General features: G+C 33.9%; 1 protein-coding gene across 2 annotated transcripts; it reads left to right on the forward strand.

The window, feature by feature from the left end:
• Positions 1-2,268: 2,268 nt before the first annotated feature.
• Positions 2,269-19,014, forward strand: LOC137002222 (E3 ubiquitin-protein ligase TRIM39-like). 2 transcript variants are annotated; one of them, XM_067361744.1, is made up of 8 exons: positions 2,269-2,404; positions 2,814-2,901; positions 5,995-6,536; positions 6,808-6,903; positions 7,753-7,920; positions 8,012-8,150; positions 18,138-18,173; positions 18,325-19,014. In XM_067361744.1, the coding sequence occupies exons 2-8, from the start codon at positions 2,835-2,837 to the stop codon at positions 18,870-18,872; spliced, it is 1,596 nt and encodes a 531-aa protein (XP_067217845.1). In that variant the 5' UTR covers positions 2,269-2,404; positions 2,814-2,834; the 3' UTR covers positions 18,873-19,014. The 2 variants fall into 2 exon arrangements, with proteins under 2 accessions (XP_067217845.1, XP_067217847.1); XM_067361746.1 differs by lacking the exon at positions 2,269-2,404 and adding an exon at positions 2,427-2,673.
• Positions 19,015-19,408: the final 394 nt, after the last annotated feature.

Below are 19,408 nucleotides of genomic sequence, written 5' to 3' on the forward strand. Positions count from 1 at the left end.
CTTGTTTAACATAATGTAAGTAAACAACTGACTTATTGAAAGTTTAAACAATGTAATGAGAAGATTAAGAGTCGGTTGTAAAAAGATGTTTAATCATTATTACTGACAGCACATCAAGCTAATGAACAGGTCGAGATAACGTTACATCTGCTTGTTAACACTGTTTTATTTAACGGAGACGTTCGTTGTTAAGCAATTTAATGAGATTAGAAAACTTAACGGACAGCAACATTCAGGCGGCAGTAGTTTATAGGGCTCACAGTTTGTAGTTTTTTTTTTTAGAATATGTAACGTTATATTATTATCATAGTATTTATTTGTATATATTGTATATAATATTTAGGCCATGTTGTGTATTTCTCTCACCCTCTCTGTCTATCTACACATTTATTTATATATATAATGTATTCAAGTTTGTTTATTGATTCATGTCTTTTGTTTCTTGTGTATTTTTATATGCATTCATTTTTAACAATAAATTACTTAATTTCGTTGCTTCAAATCAGCCTCTGTCGTTATATTCACAGATGTATTTTTATTCTGAGGTAAAATTTCCTAGCTAAATTTATTTAAAAATATTTAAATTTTCACGCTGTTGTGACGACACATGACACGTGACAACATTAACATGGCGGATGTAGTACGTCCGAATTCCATTCATACTACCCATATTCATACTATATAGAACGTACTTTTTTAACGGTCGGGAAGTATGTTCAAATTCAAATGTAGTACCTACTCATGTAGTATGCGATTTCGGACGCAGCCTTAGTTTCTCCCATCACTGAGGTTCCAGGCTTGCCTTTCAATGGCTTTGGCTGCAGTGATGTGATGGCTTTACAGATCAGCGATTCGCTCTTTTAGAAGGTGGGACTACACCAAACACACAGTGTTTGGTGTAACCAAAGCCACTGGAAGGTAAGCCTGCAACCTTTAGCCAAAGAAGCATAACGGCTAATGCTAACGACATTTTTTATCGAATACTATTTTTATCGAATACTTTTATCGAATTTAATTAATCGACAGCCTGTTTGCTAATCTTCAGCATGTTTTACACTAAACAATGCTTTCTTTGGGAACTATAAGTAGATTTTATCTTGATAAAAATGTATTTTTTCAAGAGATGGCAGACTAGGGAATGTTGCGACTGATGTTACTGCCATTACATGATAGGCTGAGAGGTGCCGCATGTGATTAAGTTAGCGTTACACTTTCTCCAATGGTAAGAGAGACAGATCTCCCTATAAAATACAATCAGAGATTGTATTATTGGGGAGATAAGAGGTTCTGTATCACTTACCATTCTCTTGGAAAAATAAATTTTTATATGAATACATATATCATCAGATATGATATGTCTGAAATGGCATAGCTGCATAGATATTTACTATATAAATAAATATTTAGCTGAATGCAATATATAATTAAGCCTAATGACATCGTTATTTTCTCCAGCTAAGCAATTTGTTGTCTGTTCTCTGGAATCCTCTCAAGTGAAGGACTTCTACATTCCAGTTGGTTGACCGTTACGTTGACGCTCCCGATGGCGTTGGTCTGAAAGCAAGACTGCAAGACTAAAATATGGAAAGAACTTAAAGCTGCTGTCCTCGATGTTTGGCCCTCTAGTGGTTAATAAACAGAACTGCACGCGTCTTGCGGAGGAACATTCTAGCCGGAGCTACTTTTCTCTGTGTATGTCTATGGCGAGTCACGCAGTTACTGTGATACTCTGCGGCGAGTCCTACCAGTCTGGTCTGAAATAGTCCGAATATAAACACTTATTATAAGTGTACAAAAACATGGTTTGGAAAATGGATTCATGTTGTATATTGTCATTATATAATTTTTGTAAATTTTTAACACAAAAAAGTTGCGGACTGCAGTTTTAATGTGCTTGTTTGAATGTTTATAAATCTCTAGTTCCTCTATTAATCTCTAGAATCTCTTCTCAAATGACTACACTGGCTTGCAGATGAGCATAAAATGCTTTGTAAAGGCTAATAATACATTTCTCTGGCATTGTCACATGAACCATTGTTGCAAATTATTTCCCCCCCAGTTCAAATAAAACAAAAACAAAGCAATTGGAAGGCCCACTGTCTTGAACTTTGAAAAGTCCTGGTCCTAGAAGTCTCATGGCTAGTTTGAGGATCTACGTATCTGTTTTACATAAAACTAGAAGCAGGAGTATGCCAGCCTATTTCCTTACAGCAGATGATTTAAGGGCAGTCTTTGTTCTGGAAACTGATAACAAATATTGGACTATGACCTTACTGTACTCAGTGAGAGATTCACAGAAAATAAAACTTGATCAACAACAATATGGATGCCTGAAATGATCAACCTCTGTAAGCAGAATATTGAGCCGTTCAAAGAGTCTTGTGGACACATCTGATCCTCACAGGTAATGATAGAAATATAAGAGAGATTGAGCTGAACAGGTTTCTGATGGAAGTGATCTGGTTTAGTAGAGTTTATGTTGAACTGAATCAGGTTTAAGCATGTCAAATACTCGACTACTTTAGTTGTTTACTGCACTGAAATGATATCTGAATTGTATTGTAAATATCATTTGACTTATTAGTTGAAAAGTTTGGTGTCTTTCACACAACATAAAACTAGAGAATCAGGAAGTAAATTACCTGCAGACAGACAGACAGACCTGCTCAGCAGGTGAGAGTCACTTTACATAAAACATTAAGAAAATTACACTTAGTCATAAAACATATGTTTATTTTGAGGAGAGAATTAAGTATTTGTGCTTTTCTAATCAGCAGTCCCTAGTTTAATTTGTTTTGATTTGTCTCAAAAAGGTTTAAATAGGGGTTAGAGCAATGGCAGAATGGGCTTCGAGATCATCAGGAAGAGAGACCAGGAGACGGAGTATAACTCCACCTCCAGGTAAGATAATAACTTTCTGCATGACTTTCATTTTACTCGTATGGAAAACATTATTTAACAGGTGACTTCCCAGCTAACAAAAAGGAGTTGTCAGAACGCTTTGTTAACATTCTCTTTAAGTTATGAAAACGTTATTTTGGAATGTTTTCTAAACGTTCAAAACGTCCAGTTTTTTTAATGTATCAAGAATGTTTTTTCTTGGTTCATGTAAACGTTAGAGGAACATTCCATTCTATCATTTTGGAAATGTTATAAAAACGTTATTTTGTAATATTTTTGGAACGTTCAAATTAACTGTTTTTAAGAACGTTTTTTCTTCGTTTATGTGAACGTTAGAGGCACATTCTATCATTTTTGAAAATGTTATGAAAACGTTATTTTCTGAACGTTCAAAACCACCTGCTCCGCTAGAAATTTTACGTTCCCAGAACATTCTCAAAACATCCCCACTGGTGTTAAGGACGTTGTCTAATAATGTTCCCAGAACGTTCAGAGACGGTCATGATGTGGAGCTCTTTTAAGGTTTGGGGGATGTTATTTGGCGGACGTTCACAGAACATTTAGGGAACCAAAAAATTTTTTTTTTAAAAAAAACGTCCCTGCTGCCCTCATCGAAAAAGTCAATTAATAAAAGTATCTGCTCAAACAAAAACTGATTTTTCTTAAATGTCTTACAAAAAACAACAGCACATGCATGAGCTAATGTAACTGCTGTATCACTGCATCAGTAACTACACAAATTTTTAATTTTTTAAATAAAGCGACATGCAGCAGAGCATCAGTGTTTTTGGATCATCACTGACTGAAGCTCAGGATCTACTCTCCAGCACAATGGTGACACACAAAACTCAGATAACAGAAACAACATTAAACACTAACAGATCTCTCTAGATCTCTGCATCTTCACTTATTACAAACCACTCTGACTTTGTTTCTTTCATACAAATCTTCTTTATGAGGTGTTGATGTTTTATCAAATTTATAAATGTCACCGTTATGGAGGTAAGCGCTTGTTTTAGTTGAGCTCCTGAACCTTTACATTTTGACTATGTTTTTTCCAACTGTTGCAATTGTGTTTTAAAGCATGCATTGCAAAAGAAATTGTGAGAGAAATCTGATTTGATTGTTCATTGTTATTTTTCTTATCATACAGTGGCCTTACTCTCTGGTCTGTGAATTTTGTATTTTCTTTCATGTTATTATAGTCCAATGATAGTGTGTAAAACCCTACCATGCTTTGATATTTTGAAAGCTTTCATTATTGGGCAGAAATTATTCAAACAGTATCATTCAGATTCACACAGACATCAAGATTCTGCGTATGATCCTCAGCAATGGTGACAACATTTTCAGATAAACAGATTAACTCTGAACAACACAAGCTACTAAAGTCACAAAAAAGATTTTTGTTTAGTGTCACCATCACTGAGGATCATACGCTGATTCATGATGTCTGTGTTAAACATATAAAAACCTCACTTAAAACTCTTGTCTGTATAAAGAATTAAATACAAAAATGCATTAATAAAACTAACAGTTAATACATTCGCAGTTTGAGCTTTTAATGAAGATCAGCAAATCAGGACATTACATGATGACTGAATCACCAGCACTTAACAACCCTGATCAGAATTTCTTTTGCGCTTTTTGCTATAATGAACATGTTTTGATAATATAGTTAAAGCAGTCAAAGAAAAACTAATGTTACGTGTCAAGAATCAAGAGCCCATCTAAAGCAAACGCTCACCTCTATAACGGTGACTTCAAACTTTATTATTTTCTATAAAACACACACGCAGAAGCGATGTTCTCGTGACCTTGTTCAACTTTACCTAAAAGTTCTCTAAAAGTGACAAAAATTCTGACATTTTACAGAACATTTGTGACATAAACGTCCTCTTTTGGTAATGAAAGTGCTGCAGTTCAAGGTTCCTTATATGACTTTAGGGGGACGTTCCAATTTGGGTCATTTTATGGTCACATAAGAATGTTCAAAACATTAAACTTCAAAAACATTTAGCAAATATTAATAACATCATAAAGACGTTACAGCTATGGCAATGTTGTTCTAAGAATGTTTTGTCTTAATGTTATGAGAATGTTGTTTTAGTAAAAAATAACATTGTATGGACGTTCCTTGAACGTTGTTTTCAGAATGTTTTCTCTATATAATGAGAACATTCATTAAGTACAGATTACAATGTAAGGACGCTTTTTATAAACTTTGTACTCAGAACGTATTATGATGAAAACATTCAGCAAATAATAATAACATTAAAAGCATGTTCTCAGAATGTTATCCTAAGAACGTTCTCATTCAACATTACGAGAACATCAGTCAAGTACAAATAACGTGATAAAGACGTTTCAAGAACGTTGTTATGAGAACGTTTTCGCTCAACATTACGAGAACATCAGTCAAGTACAAATAACGTGATAAAGACGTTACAAGAACGTTGTTATGAGAACGTTTTCGCTCAACATTACGAGAACATCAGTCAAGTACAAATAATGTGATAAAGACGTTACAAGAACGTTGTTATGAGAACGTTTTCGCTCAACATTACGAGAACATCAGTCAAGTACAAATAACGTGATAAAGACGTTTCAAGAACGTTGTTATGAGAACGTTTTTGGTCAACATTACGAGAACATCAGTCAAGTACAAATAACATGGTAAGAACATTATGAGAATGTATTTTAACTATGAAAACATTATAAGAATGTTCTTGAAACATTATTTTAGGAATGTTTTTTTCTAACATTTACATAACTTTTACATAACGTTAGTGAAAGATATGGAAACGTTCCCTGTTAGCTGGGTTGCTGAAGAAAGTACAGCACAAGTAACATTTTTGAACATACCTGCTCATTCTTAATTATGACTGTTTTTCACACATCATCCATAAGAACTATGAAATAACACAAATGAAGAAGGTCTATGAGAATTATGTTGTGAGCAGAAATGTCAAACAAATCAAAATGATCTTATATTTAAGCATCTTTACTTGTTACATATTCTCATGTTCACAATCTCTCAACCAACTTTTGACTATACTGATGGTCATTCATTCTCATATTTTCTCTGTCTAGGGATGTCATCCTCCAGCGGTCCACTGACTGAGGAGCTTCAGTGCTCGATATGTCTGGACGTGTTCAATGATCCAGTCAGCACTCCATGTGGACACAACTTCTGCAAGACCTGTCTGAATAAGTGCTGGGACAACAGCCAGACCTGCAACTGTCCATATTGTAAAGAAACATTCAAGATCAGACCTGATCTCAAGATTAATACCACACTCAGAGAGCTCGTAGATCACTATAAAAAGAAAAAACCTGAATTTCTGTGTGACGTCTGTGAGGAAAGAAAGCTGAAAGCCCTGAAGTCGTGTCTGGTGTGTCAGAGCTCTTACTGTGAAACTCACCTGGAGCCTCATTTGAGAGTGGCAGGTTTAAAGAAACACAAACTGATCAATCCTGTGAGGAATCTGGAGGACTATATATGTCAGAAACATGAGAGACCTCTGGAGCTGTTCTGTAGAGATGATCAGACGTGTGTGTGTACGATGTGTGACGTGACAGACCACAAGAACCACAACACTGTTCCTGTAGAAGAGGAGAGTGAAGAGAAGAAGGTAGAAGTTACTGACAAAACTGATTTTAAAGGGCTCTTATCATGAGGAATCACATGCTAATATAAATCAGGGGTGTCAAACTCAGTTCCTGCTCCAACAAACACCTGTAGCTTTCAAATAAGCCTGAAGGACTTGATTAGCTGAATCTGGTGCATTTAATTAGGGCTGGAACTAAACTCTGCAGGACTGTGACCCTCCAGAAACTGAGTTTGACACCTGTGATATAAATGAATCAGTTATGAAAATATATTGTGTTGTTCTGTGTCTATAGACTAAACTGATGAAGACACAGAAAGACGTGCAGCAGATGATCCAGGACAGAATCAAGAAGATTCAAGACGTCAAACATTCAGCAGAAGTCAGAAAAGTAAGTTAAATTATGTAATTAATTTTTCTTAAATATTTATTTTGGTAATATTTTACAATAAGGTTCATTATTAAACAGGTATTCATTGTTTGTTCATGTTAACAGTGCATTAACTAATGCTAACAAAATTTTAATAATGTATTAGTAAATGTTGAAATTAACATTAACAAAGATGAATAAATGCTGTAAAAGTGCAGTTCATTATTAGTTTGTATTAGTTAGTATTTTAACTAACATAGTTAACTTATGTTAACCAATGAAACTTATTGTAAAGTGTTTCAATTATTTCATCAGTTGGTTCAGGAGACTTTTCACTGTTTGCATCACTTTTGTCCATTTTTGTCAGTCTGTGTGTTAATGCTGGGGATTTTAAAGTGACTCTTTCTGCAAGTTACATTGATAGGCTACATTATGGTGACAAGTCAGTCTTTGAGAGAGACACAGATTTTAATTCATTTGGTCAACAAAACACGGAAACACCAAAAATTGTTTCTGGCTGCTGCGGTTTTGTTTGGAAACGTTTTTTGTTGGTAAAGCAAAAAAAAAAAAAAAAGATGAAGTATAACTGTCAATATTGAATCTATAATGTAAGTTAATGAATATTAAATTTGTGTTCAGTGAATTGTTGTATAAAAGCGTTATCACATTGGCAATCATGATTGGTTACTGTACTGCCATTTCATTAGTATTTACTATCACTTAAACGGATAGCTCAACTCTCCTCTACAAGACACATGATTTCAGAAGTCACTCAGTCCAAATCGTGCAGATGAGGTGTTTAAAATGTGTTATTATCGGTTGAGGAAAACACTGAAATATGATCAATAGTAACACTGACTCTTGCCTTAGAAATTTTACACTGAACTGCTGGAGATGATGGAGGAGCAGCAGAAAGCAGCAGAGAAACAGGAGGAAGAGCTCATTGAAGAGCTGGAGCAGGAGATCACTGAGCTAAAGATGAGAAACACTGAGCTGGAGCAGCTCTCACACACTGAAGATCACCTCCACCTCCTACAGGTCAGTCAACATCTCTCTGATCAATGATAATGCAGTATATGACACCATAACACTCCACATGATGAAGGATTTCTCCTCTCTCCTGCTGTAGATTTACTCATCCCTGTGCAGCTCTAGAAACACCAGGAACTGGTCTGAGATCAGTGTGAAGACTGATGAGAGTCTGGAGCCTCTGAGGAGAGCTCTGACTCGACTGCAGGACACTCTACAGGAGAAAATCACACAAACTGGTACGTAATATCAAATACACTATATAGATACATATATTTATCATCAATATTCTCACACAGTGAAACACATTTCGGAGTAAAGAGGACACGGACCGTGCGCAGACAGACTTCAGCTTTTCAGCTTTCAAATTTTGTTCGTTTTATTGCAAAATTCAAACAATAAATACAGTTTTAGCGCTCTTAAAATCGCGTGACATATTGCTGTAGTTCAAGCGGCACGTCATTATTATAAAAACGTCCTGGAATGTAATTGTATACAAAACAATTGTTAATTAACCTATAATAATAATGTAACGTTACTAGCTGACAGGGTCCCCTGTATAACGTTAGTTCACAACATTAGTTGAGAAAGATTTGTTTTCCTTTAGTAAAAATATTTTCATGTATATACCCAAATGAATTGATATTAAATCAAGATTGAAATCAAATCTTGAAATTTCTGTCAATATCACTCCCTCCCCCAATTCTCACTCAAAAGTTGTCTGCCATGTTTTTATAAAGTAAAAAGAATCAGTAATGAAGAATGAGTCTGAGTCAAGCTAAAATAAGACAAGTATGAGATCACGTCTGTAAAAACAGTGAAAAACGATAAGAGAGTTAGAAGTTACTCAAGTGTTCGTCTGTGTTGTCTGAGGATAAACATTGTATTTCAGAGTCATTAAGACACTTTAAATCACAGAGCTCATAAATGCATTGAAATAAATATTACTACATATAAATACTTAAATCAAATCACAATAAATAAGAAAAGAAAGAAAGAAAGAAAGAAAGAAAGAAAGAAAGAAAGAAAGAAAGAAAGAAAGAAAGAAAGAAAGAAAGAAAGAAAGAAAGAAAGAAAGAAAGAAAAGAAAAGGAAACCTAACAATATGTTACACAAATGCTCCAATTCTTTCACACAAGTAACTCAGGTAAGTGACACTCTAATGGACTTCATGACATGACCATCCTAAAATTATTAATGAAATAGATAATCAACTGAAACAAATTAGTTAGACATCAAAACATGTAAATTACAGTTTAGGTTTTAGGTTAGCTAATATTTCTTGCTGTCCACTGAGGATGAAGCAGCTTCAACTTGAGCTCTGATATACCCCCCACAGTGAATAAATATAGGATATGATTACATAGGGCAAGGTACCTGAGATAAAGGTGGAGTTCGGGGAGGTGGAGGGATGCTGGTACAGCTGAGACTGAAGAGAGGGAAGCAGCTGCTTATATACACTGGCTGTTGATTGGAAGATTAGATGGGCTCGCTCCTCCCTAAATTACCTTTAGGAACCTCACTTTGTATGAAATTTAATGAATTTAAATAACCATCTCTGTCAGCAATAAATGAGAGACGAGAGTTAGTAGTTACTCAAGCGCTCCTCAGTGTTGTCTGAGAATGAGCTGCAGTTGTCATGGTAACTCTACTCTCTCAACTCTATTTAATTTAGAAAATGCAGCTTAACTGTTCAATACAAACTCATTATAATACATTAATATAATTTAAAAAACAACTTAATATACGTGCATAAATAGAAAATGTACACTGTTAAAAAAAAACTGTCAAATTTACGGTAAAATACCGGCAGCTGTGGTTGCCAGGAATATACCGTGAAAAAAATGTGGAATCTGTAAAAGACAATACGGTATACTGGTTTTGTAACCCTAAATTTTACAGTAGACAACATATTTTTTTTACCAAAATCATGGTAGAAAAAAACAAATATATTTGTCAATTATACAGTAATTTTATGTAAAAAATGCAACTTTCCATAGCTTTTTACGGATATTTGCAGTAAAAAAAAGTTATAATATAATAATATATACAGTAATTTGTTGTTAATTTAACAGTAATACACTGTAAAAAAAAAAATACCAGTAAAATTTATGGTAAAAAAACGGCAGCTGTGGTTGCCAGAACTTTACCGTAAAAAACACAGTAGTAACGTTAAAAAAAATCTGTTAAATTTACGGTAAAATTTATTTCATTAACTGATATAATGTTAATTTACCAACCTAATGAAGTACTAATACTTGTTTTGTACCTTTATAATACACTGACAGTCACCAAACACAGTGGTGATGAGAGTCACATGATGAATCAAAGTTCATCACAAGCAGATTTCCCACAAGCTGAGATGGACAACACTAACGTATGGAAGGCGCACACAGTGTGATTCACACACACACTAAACACCATCATGGTAACATGCAAGAAATTTTAAAAATGCAATAAACATTAATTTAACAACATTAGATGTAAGATAAAACCCTAATGTTCATAATTGATTAGAAAAAAAATGAGAAAAACTAAGAAGAAAAAGAGTTATTTCAACGAAAATATATCAAATGTGAAGTGTCACGCAGGGAATTGTGGGAATGTTAATTTATGGTTTTTCACTGTAATATTTACAATGAATTGTTATTTTTCACTTCCAAAAACTGTGAATTTAATGGTATTTTACCATAAAATTACATTAAATGTACCATTAGATTTATCACAGTTATTCACCGTATATAGTACGGAAACTTTCTGTAAACCAATTATTAGTTTTTCACCGCAGTCTTTTACTGTTAAAATCACAGTCATTTTTTAATAGACCCTATTATGGTAAATAACTGTAAAAATAACAGAAATATGTTAAACCTTATTAAAACCTTTGACAGTAAAAAACACAGTGAAAACTTATAACAAATTACAGCATTTTATTTTGACCAGATACATTTTACGGTAAATTCCTGGCAACCACAGCTGCCAGTATTTTACCACTAAAAATACAGTACAATATGAGGAACATAAATACTTTACCCAGATAGCAACACTGTGTCGGCCCAGATCCGGCCCACATCTGGCACATGCGGAATGATGATCTGGCCCACATGTGGCAGGAATGATGGCACTTGGGCGGACCGCTCCTGTTTGCCAGATCTGGACCACAAGCAGGCCATAGAAATGCCAAATGTCAGCCAAGAGCAAAGAACTGGACCTTATCTGATCCACAAAATCTTATATATTATTTATAGAGTCATCTCAGCATTAACAATCCTGTTATCAAGCAGAATCACTGAAGGAAAGAAGGAAAAAAGAGATGAGCAGAAACACAAGAACTACAACTGACTTCAGTCACAGCCTTAGAGGAAATCAACTAAAGATAAAAGACATTAAATCTCTGAAGATCTGATTAAACATCTCCACAAACAGCATTACCAGCTTCACTTATTACTAACCAGACTGACTTTATTTCTGTCACACGTCTACAGAAGCTCTTACTGAGAATTAACAGAAGTTTAACTCTCATGTTTGTTTCATTTCAGGTTACCATGATGGTGATAGATGTTTCCATTAGTTGGCATCTTAACTTATATATATATATAACTGTCTTTTCTGACTGCTGTGATAGTGTGCTTACCAAACACATTAGCAGCAGCATCAGCAGCAGCGATAAAAATTGAAATCAGGTGTTGGCTGTTGATGATTTTACTACCATTGTGAAATCGCCTGAATCAATGATGTTGTTTAGATGAAAAGAAATGATTTTGCGTCATTAATACACTAACATTACAAACCCTGTGTTTCTGTGACATGAGCTTGAGCTGTATTGAAGACATTTTTATTTTTATTATTTTTTAAAAAAGGTACTTTGAGATGACACACTAAGAGATCAAGAATCAGCACATGATTCTCAACTATGGTGACAATCAAAAGCATCATGTAGCCGCAATGCATGCTGGGTACTATAGTACAAAACTCCCAGAATGCATCAGAGCATTATGCAGCTGATGTGATTGTCTAAATATTTTGTTTATTCTCACCATCATTGAGACACATATGCTGATTACTGATATCTGTGTTTGTCAACATAGTTTTCCTTCTTGTGTTTTTATTTATTTTCATCTTCTAAATGATTTCTGCGAAACATCTGAATTTCTTTTGCCGTAACATTTATTTTCAATTGTTATGAACTCAGTGAAGCAGTCTATTTCATTATATTTACAAAATCATCCAGAGTTAACAATTATCACATGATCATGCTTCAGTTTCTTTGCTGCTGCTGCTGTGTTTGACAGAAACACTACCACAGCAGCCAGAGAAGACAAATATATATGTTAAAAGTTAAGAGGCCAACTAATGGAAACATCAATCACCATCATGGTAACCTGAAATGAAACAAACATGAGAGTTAAACTTCTGTTCATTCTCAAAAAGAGCTTCTGTAGACGTGTGACAGAAATAAAGTCAGTCTGGTTAGTAATAAGTGAAGCTGGTTATGCTGTTTGTGGAGTTGTTTAATCAGATCTTCAGAGATTTCATGTCTTTTATCTTTAGTTGATTTCATCGAAGGCTGTGACTGAAGTCAGTTGTAGTTCTTGTGTTTCTGCTCATCTCTTTTTTTCTGTTTTCTTCTTTCCTTCAGTGATTCTGCTTGATAACAGGCTTGTTATGTTAGGCTGAGATGACTCTATAAATAATATATCAATATTTTGTGGATCAGATAAGGTCCAGTTCTTTGCTCTTGGCTGACATTTGGCATTTCTATGGCCTGCTTGTGGTCCAGATCTGGCAAACAGGAGCGGTCCGCCCAAGTGCCATCATTCCTGCCACATGTGGGCCAGATCATCATTCCGCATGTGCCAGATGTGGGCCGGATCTGGGCCGACACAGTGTTGCTATCTGGGTACTGTACATTTTACATTTGCAACCGCACTGTGTACACTGTAAAAAAAGTCAGTAAAATATACAGCAAAACACCGTCAAATTCCAACGGTAATGGAGCGTAAAAAAACCCCAAAAACTTCCTTTTACTGTATTAAATAGATTGAATAACCGTTAATTGTGAGACTGGATAAAACTTTGTTTTTTACTGTAATAAAATGTTGAAATTATAAATATTTTCTGTGAAAACAAATGAATATGCATACATTTTACAATTAAATATTGTAATGTTGAAAATGTCTAAAAACCTTAGATTTTATGGTATTATTTGAGTAAAACTACATCTTTTGGGGTTGTGCACATTGGAATTCACGGTAGAAACATTCATTTTTACAGAAGCAAGATGTTAAAAAATCCCACTAAACACTGGACATCGGATAGACATGCAGATCATGTCTATATTAGGTCCGTCGGTCCATGACCATTTCTGAACATCTATTCGACGTCCAAACTACACAGTTAAAAAAAAACTGTCAAATTTACGGTAAAATACCGGCAGCTGTGGTTGCCAGGAATATACCATGAAAAAAATGTGGAATCTGTAAAAGACAATACGGTATACTGGTTTTGTAACCCTAAATTTTACAGTAGACAACGTATTTTTTTTACCAAAATCATGGTAGAAAAAAACAAATATATTTTACAAATTATAAAGGGTCCACTATTTGGACGTCCAACCATGACCCAACTTGGACGTCATCTTGACGTTCAACATTTGACCTTTGAACGGGGTAATTTTTTTGGACGTCAATAACAGATGCAGGAAATTGACATGATTAATATGTAATATTTGTTTTATAGGGCCTATCAACATGATTAATACATGAAGAGCTCAGATGCAAAAGCCTCTAAGTGCCATCTGAAATTTTCTTCTAGAATTATCATTTTTATCAAGCTTGTATATTTAAGTTCAATAATTTCACTTAAATGGCAATGCAAATTACCTATTAATTGTCATTTAAGTGAAAGTACTTAACTATACCACAGCAAAATCCCCAGTGTTAAATTAACACCCAAAGTGAACATAAGAGTCCATCTTACCAGGTGTTAAAAAGTAACACTGAAGCAGTGTTAAAGTTAATGAGATAATTGATTGATGATTGAGTGATGATTGACAATTAGTGGAGACACCTGATGATAATAAGCAGAATCACTGAAGAAACAACAAGAGAAAAAGAGAGAGACACAACATCTACAACTGACTTCCAGCCATTAAACATTATTACACTTATTATTAACCAGTTTGATTTGATTTCTGTCACACATCAACAAAAGTTCTTACTGAGAATGAACAGATGTTTAGATGTTAATGTTTTAATGAAAGTTTAGTTTGAAGTCACCATGATGGTGAAAAGCATTTCCTTTAGTTGGGCTCTTGACTCTATTAATATTAATTTATTTCTGGCTGCTCCAACTTTGTGTTTGTAAAGCACATTTGTTATGGTCAGAGAAACTCTGATCTGGGCTGTGTTTCCCAATAATGATGTGAGTTAAAGTTGATCAATTTAGGTTTACAATGCTTTGGGAATCACAGTCATGATGGTTTTGTTTTGATGATGATATTCTCTTTGTGAAATGGTCAGATTCATTGGTGACATACAGTATTGACAGTCAAATAGATGTTATATTATTTACAGTAAATGGGTTACCACTTGAAATTCAGAAGAGCTTTTATAATCTGAAGACTCAAGAAAGAAAACACACACACACAGACATCAAGAATCAGCATATGATTCTCATGAACGGTGACGATAAATAAATACAAAATACTGACAAACAGATCAACTCTGAACATCACAAAACAAGCTACTGTCACAACAAAACAACAGAAATAAAGCAAACATGAACAATCTACGAAAATTACAGGACAATTCAGCTGCATAATTTATTCATGCAGCAATGCATGATGGGAGCCATGGATGAGTTTTGATTGGTGGCTCCCATCATGCACTGCAACATGAAGCACTTTGTTTGATTGTCACCATTGTTGAGGGTCATGTGCTGATTCTTGATGTCTGTGTTTTTTTTTGTTTTTTTTTTCTGTTCTTCAAATTATAAAAGCTCTTCTAGATTTCAAGTGGTAACACATTTACTAAAAAGAAATAATATAACATCTATATGACTGACAATACTGGATGTCACCAATGAATCTGACCATTTCACAAAGAGAACATCATCATTTTAACAAAACCATCATGACTGTGATTCCCAAAGCATTGTAAACCTAAATCGATCAACTTTGGTTCACATCACTATTGGGAAACACAGCCCAGATTGTAGTTTCTCTGACCATAACAAATGTGCTTCACAAACACAAAGTTGGAGCAGCCTGAGATAAATTAATGTTAATAGAGTCAAGAGCCCAACTAAAGGAAATGCTTTTCACCATCATGGTGACTTCAAACTAAACTTTCATTAAAACATTAACATCTAAACCTCTGTTCATTCTCAGTAAGAACTTTTGTTGATGTGTGACAGAAATCAAATCAAACTGGTTAATAATAAGTGTAATAATGTTTAATGGCTGGAAGTCAGTTGTAGATGTTGTGTCTCTCTCTTTCTCTCTTGTTGTTTCTTCAGTGATTCTGCTTATTATCATCAGGTGTCTCCACTAATTGTCAATCATCGATCAATCATCAATCAATTATCTCATTAACTTTAACACTGCTTCAGTGTTACTTTTTAACACCCGGTATGATGGACTCATATGTTCACTTTGGGTGTTAATTTAACACTGGGGATTTTGCTTTATAAAAATTATCATTCTAGAAGAAATTCAGATGGCACTTAGAGGCTTTTGCATCTGAACTCTTCACATACAAATTATTTAGAAACAAACACGATTTATTATGTGAATGCCTATTTATTATTTCAGGCCATGTTTTTTTTTTTTTCTTTAACTGGTTTATTTAAAGTAGCCTAATCAAGTTATTTCTTTATGCATATGTATTTTTGCATGTATCTGTTTATTTATTTGGAAATGCAATTTGTGGGAAATTATAGTTCAGAAAATAATTTCATGGTAGCATATATTAGGCCTACACTGTTAAAAAAAACTGTCAAATTTACGGTAAAATACCGGCAGCTGTGGTTGCCAGGAATATACTGTGAAAAAAATGTGGACTCTGTAAAAGACAATACGGTATACTGGTTTTGTAACCCTAAATTTTACAGTAGACAACGTATTTTTTTTAACCAAAATCATGGTAGAAAAAAACAAATATATTTGTCAATTATACAGTAATTTTATGTAAAAAATGCAACTTTCCATAGCTTTTTACGGATATTTGCAGTAAAACAAAAGTTATAATATAATAATATATACAGTAATTTGTTGCTAATTTAACAGTAATAGGATAGACCCTATTATGGTAAATAACTGTAAAAATAACAGAAATATGTTAAACCTTATTAAAACCTTTGACAGTAAAAAACACAGTGAAATTGTATAACAAATTACAGCATTTTATTTTGACCAGATACATTTTACGGTAAATTCCTGGCAACCACAGCTGCCGGTATTTTACCGCTAAAAATACAGTACAATATAACAAATAAAAAATTACCATGATTTTAACAGTAAAAGACTGTAAAAATGCTGTGGTGAAAAACTATTAATTGTTTACAGAAAGTTTCCGTACTATATACGGTGAATAACTGTGATAAATCTAATGGTACATTTAATGTAATTTTATGGTAAAATACCATTAAATTCACAGTTTTTGGAAGTGAGAAATAACAATTCATTGTAAATATTACAGTGAAAAACCATAAATTAACATTCCCACAATTCCCTGCGTGACACTTCACATTTGATATATTTTCGTTGAAATAACTCTGTTTCTTCTTAGTTTTTCTCATTTTTTTTTCTAATCAATTATGAACATTAGGGTTTTATGTTACATCTAATGTTGTTAAATTAATGTTTATTGCATTTTTAAAATTTCTTGCATGTTACCATGATGGTGTTTAGTGTGTGTGTGAATGACACTGTGTGCGCCTTCCATACGTTAGTGTTGTCCATCTCAGCTTGTGGGAAATCTGCTTGTGATGAATTTTGATTCATCATGTGACTCTCATCACCACTGTGTTTGGTGACTGTCAGTGTATTATAAAGGTACAAAACAGAAATTAGTACTTCATTAGGTTGGTAAATGAACATTATATCAGTTAATGAAATACCTTATTTTATCGTTAATTTAACAGATTTTTTTAACATTGCTACTGTATTTTTTACGGTAAAGTTCTGGCAACCACAGCTGCCGTTTTTTTACGGTAAATTTTACTGGGATTTTTTTACAGTGTATTACTGTTAAATTAACAACAAATTACTGTATATATTATTATATTATAACTTTTTTTTACTGCAAATATCCGTAAAAAGCTATGGAAAGTTGCATTTTTTACATAAAATTACTGTATAATTGACAAATATATTTGTTTTTTTCTACCATGATTTTGGTAAAAAAAATACGTTGTCTACTGTAAAATTTAGGGTTACAAAACCAGTATACCTTATTGTCTTTTACAGATTCCACATTTTTTTCACGGTATATTCCTGGCAACCACAGCTGCAGGTATTTTATCGTAAATTTGACAGTTTTTTTTTTTTTTACAGTGTAGACATAATTTAAAAAAAATATTAAAAATTAAAATATATACAAATTATTAATTTGTTTTATTACTCTAACTCAATGGGCACATTATTATCATCAGCTCAGTTCTTCTTGAATAGAGATGGTCATTTTCAGCTTTAATTTCAGAAAAAATATAAAACTGTATAGAGGAGGGAAACTGTAAAGAGAATCATTAATATTCTATTAACTAAAGCCGCGCACATACTTAACGATTGTAAGACCGATTATGAATGTAAATTGATACTTATGACTGATCGTGCTCAAACGCGTCCAGTCAGAGCCAGTTGCATTCAGTCTGCGATTACAGTCGGTAAATTCCATGTGTAAGTATATAAATCTGCTTTAGTCACAGGAAACAATCGCTGTATGTTAAGCACATGTTTTAGCTAGTCGTTAAATGTGTGCCTGGCTTAAGCAGACAATCAAATTAATAAACATCATGTGTTTAAGAGGCAGATTTGATCTTCATGAGAAGAGGGATGTGTGTGAAATATCAGGCCTGAAGCTCCAACAGCTTAACAGTGCTAAAACACACACATTGATCAGATAAAACATGATGTTGTTCATTATTCTTTAAATATAACCTTAAATCTTGTCTATAATTCCACACATAAACATGTCAAAGATCTGATGATGTTTTATTGTCATTAGTCTCTACAGATCTGAAGAGGATGCAGCAGTATGAAGGTACAGTGTGTGTCTGAACTACACTAGATTACATTCATATACTCACAGCTTCATTACTGACCTACAGGATGATTAAACACTGATTAAATATTAAAATCATCATCACAGAATATCTGTATTAAGATGTGATTCATATTCTTTGTTTTCTCAGTGTATGTGACTCTGGATCCTGATACAGCTAATCCATATCTCATCCTGTCTGAAGATGGAAAACAAGTGAGACATGGAGACATTAGACAGAAACTTCCAGACAAACCAGAGAGATTTGATACTAGTGTATGTGTCCTGGGAAAGGAGGGATTCTCCTCAGGGAGATTTTATTTTGAGGCGCAGGTGAAGGGAAAGACTAAATGGGATTTAGGAGTGGCCAGAGAATCTATCGACAGGAAGGGAGAGATCACACTGAGACCCAGTAATGGATTCTGGACTGTTGGGCTGAGGAATGGGAATGAATATAAAGCCTGTGCTAGTCCTCCTGTCTCTCTGTATCTGAGAGTGAAGCCGCAGCAGGTCGGTGTGTTTGTGGATTATGAGGAGGGTCTGGTCTCCTTTTATGATGTGGAGTCCAGCTCTCATATCTACTCTTTCATTGGTCAGTCTTTCACTGGCAAACTCTATCCATATTTTTGCCCGTGCTCTAATGATGGAGGTAAAAACTCAACTCCACTGATCATCACACCTGTCAAATACAATAAATGAATATACACTCCTAATATGAAATACTTAATGAATATAATGCTTCATGTAATAATGCTTAAAAACATCAAATATGTGTTCTTACTCAAAGGATGAGAATCATTTGTTGTAGCTGTTTTACATCAAACTGATACAGCATCTGAATAAAGACATTATTTTATACTTTTAACTGATTGTTGTTTTCATTTTATTGTCTAATATTAACCTACATGATTACCTCAACAATTAATTGAGTTTAACTTAATATTCAGCAGTGTAATTGATTTGTCAGCACTGACACTATTCAAGGAGAACTGAACTGAGCTGGACGATGACAACACTGTTTTTCTGCAGAACTGTTTTTCTGATCCAAAATACAGCAAAAACAGTAATAGGCCTATTGTGAAATATTTTCAAAATTTTAAAATTACTCTAAAATGCAATTTATTCCTGTGATCAAATCTGAATTTTCAGCATCATTACTCCAGTCTCCAGCATCACAAGATCCTTCAGAAATCATTCTAATATGATGATTTGCTGCTCAGGAAACATTGATTATT

Source organism: Chanodichthys erythropterus, chromosome 15 (genome assembly GCF_024489055.1).
Source record: "Chanodichthys erythropterus isolate Z2021 chromosome 15, ASM2448905v1, whole genome shotgun sequence".
Classification (NCBI taxonomy): Eukaryota; Metazoa; Chordata; class Actinopteri; order Cypriniformes; family Xenocyprididae; genus Chanodichthys; species Chanodichthys erythropterus.

Bases quoted from the DNA above. Each gene is read 5' to 3' on its own strand.
- LOC137002222 (XM_067361744.1), top strand. From the start codon at position 2,835: ATGGCAGAATGGGCTTCGAGATCATCAGGAAGAGAGACCAGGAGACGG. The intron at 7,921-8,011 runs GTCAGTCAACAT...CTCCTGCTGTAG, and splicing joins ATCACCTCCACCTCCTACAG to ATTTACTCATCCCTGTGCAG. The intron at 18,174-18,324 runs GTACAGTGTGTG...TTGTTTTCTCAG, and splicing joins GAGGATGCAGCAGTATGAAG to TGTATGTGACTCTGGATCCT.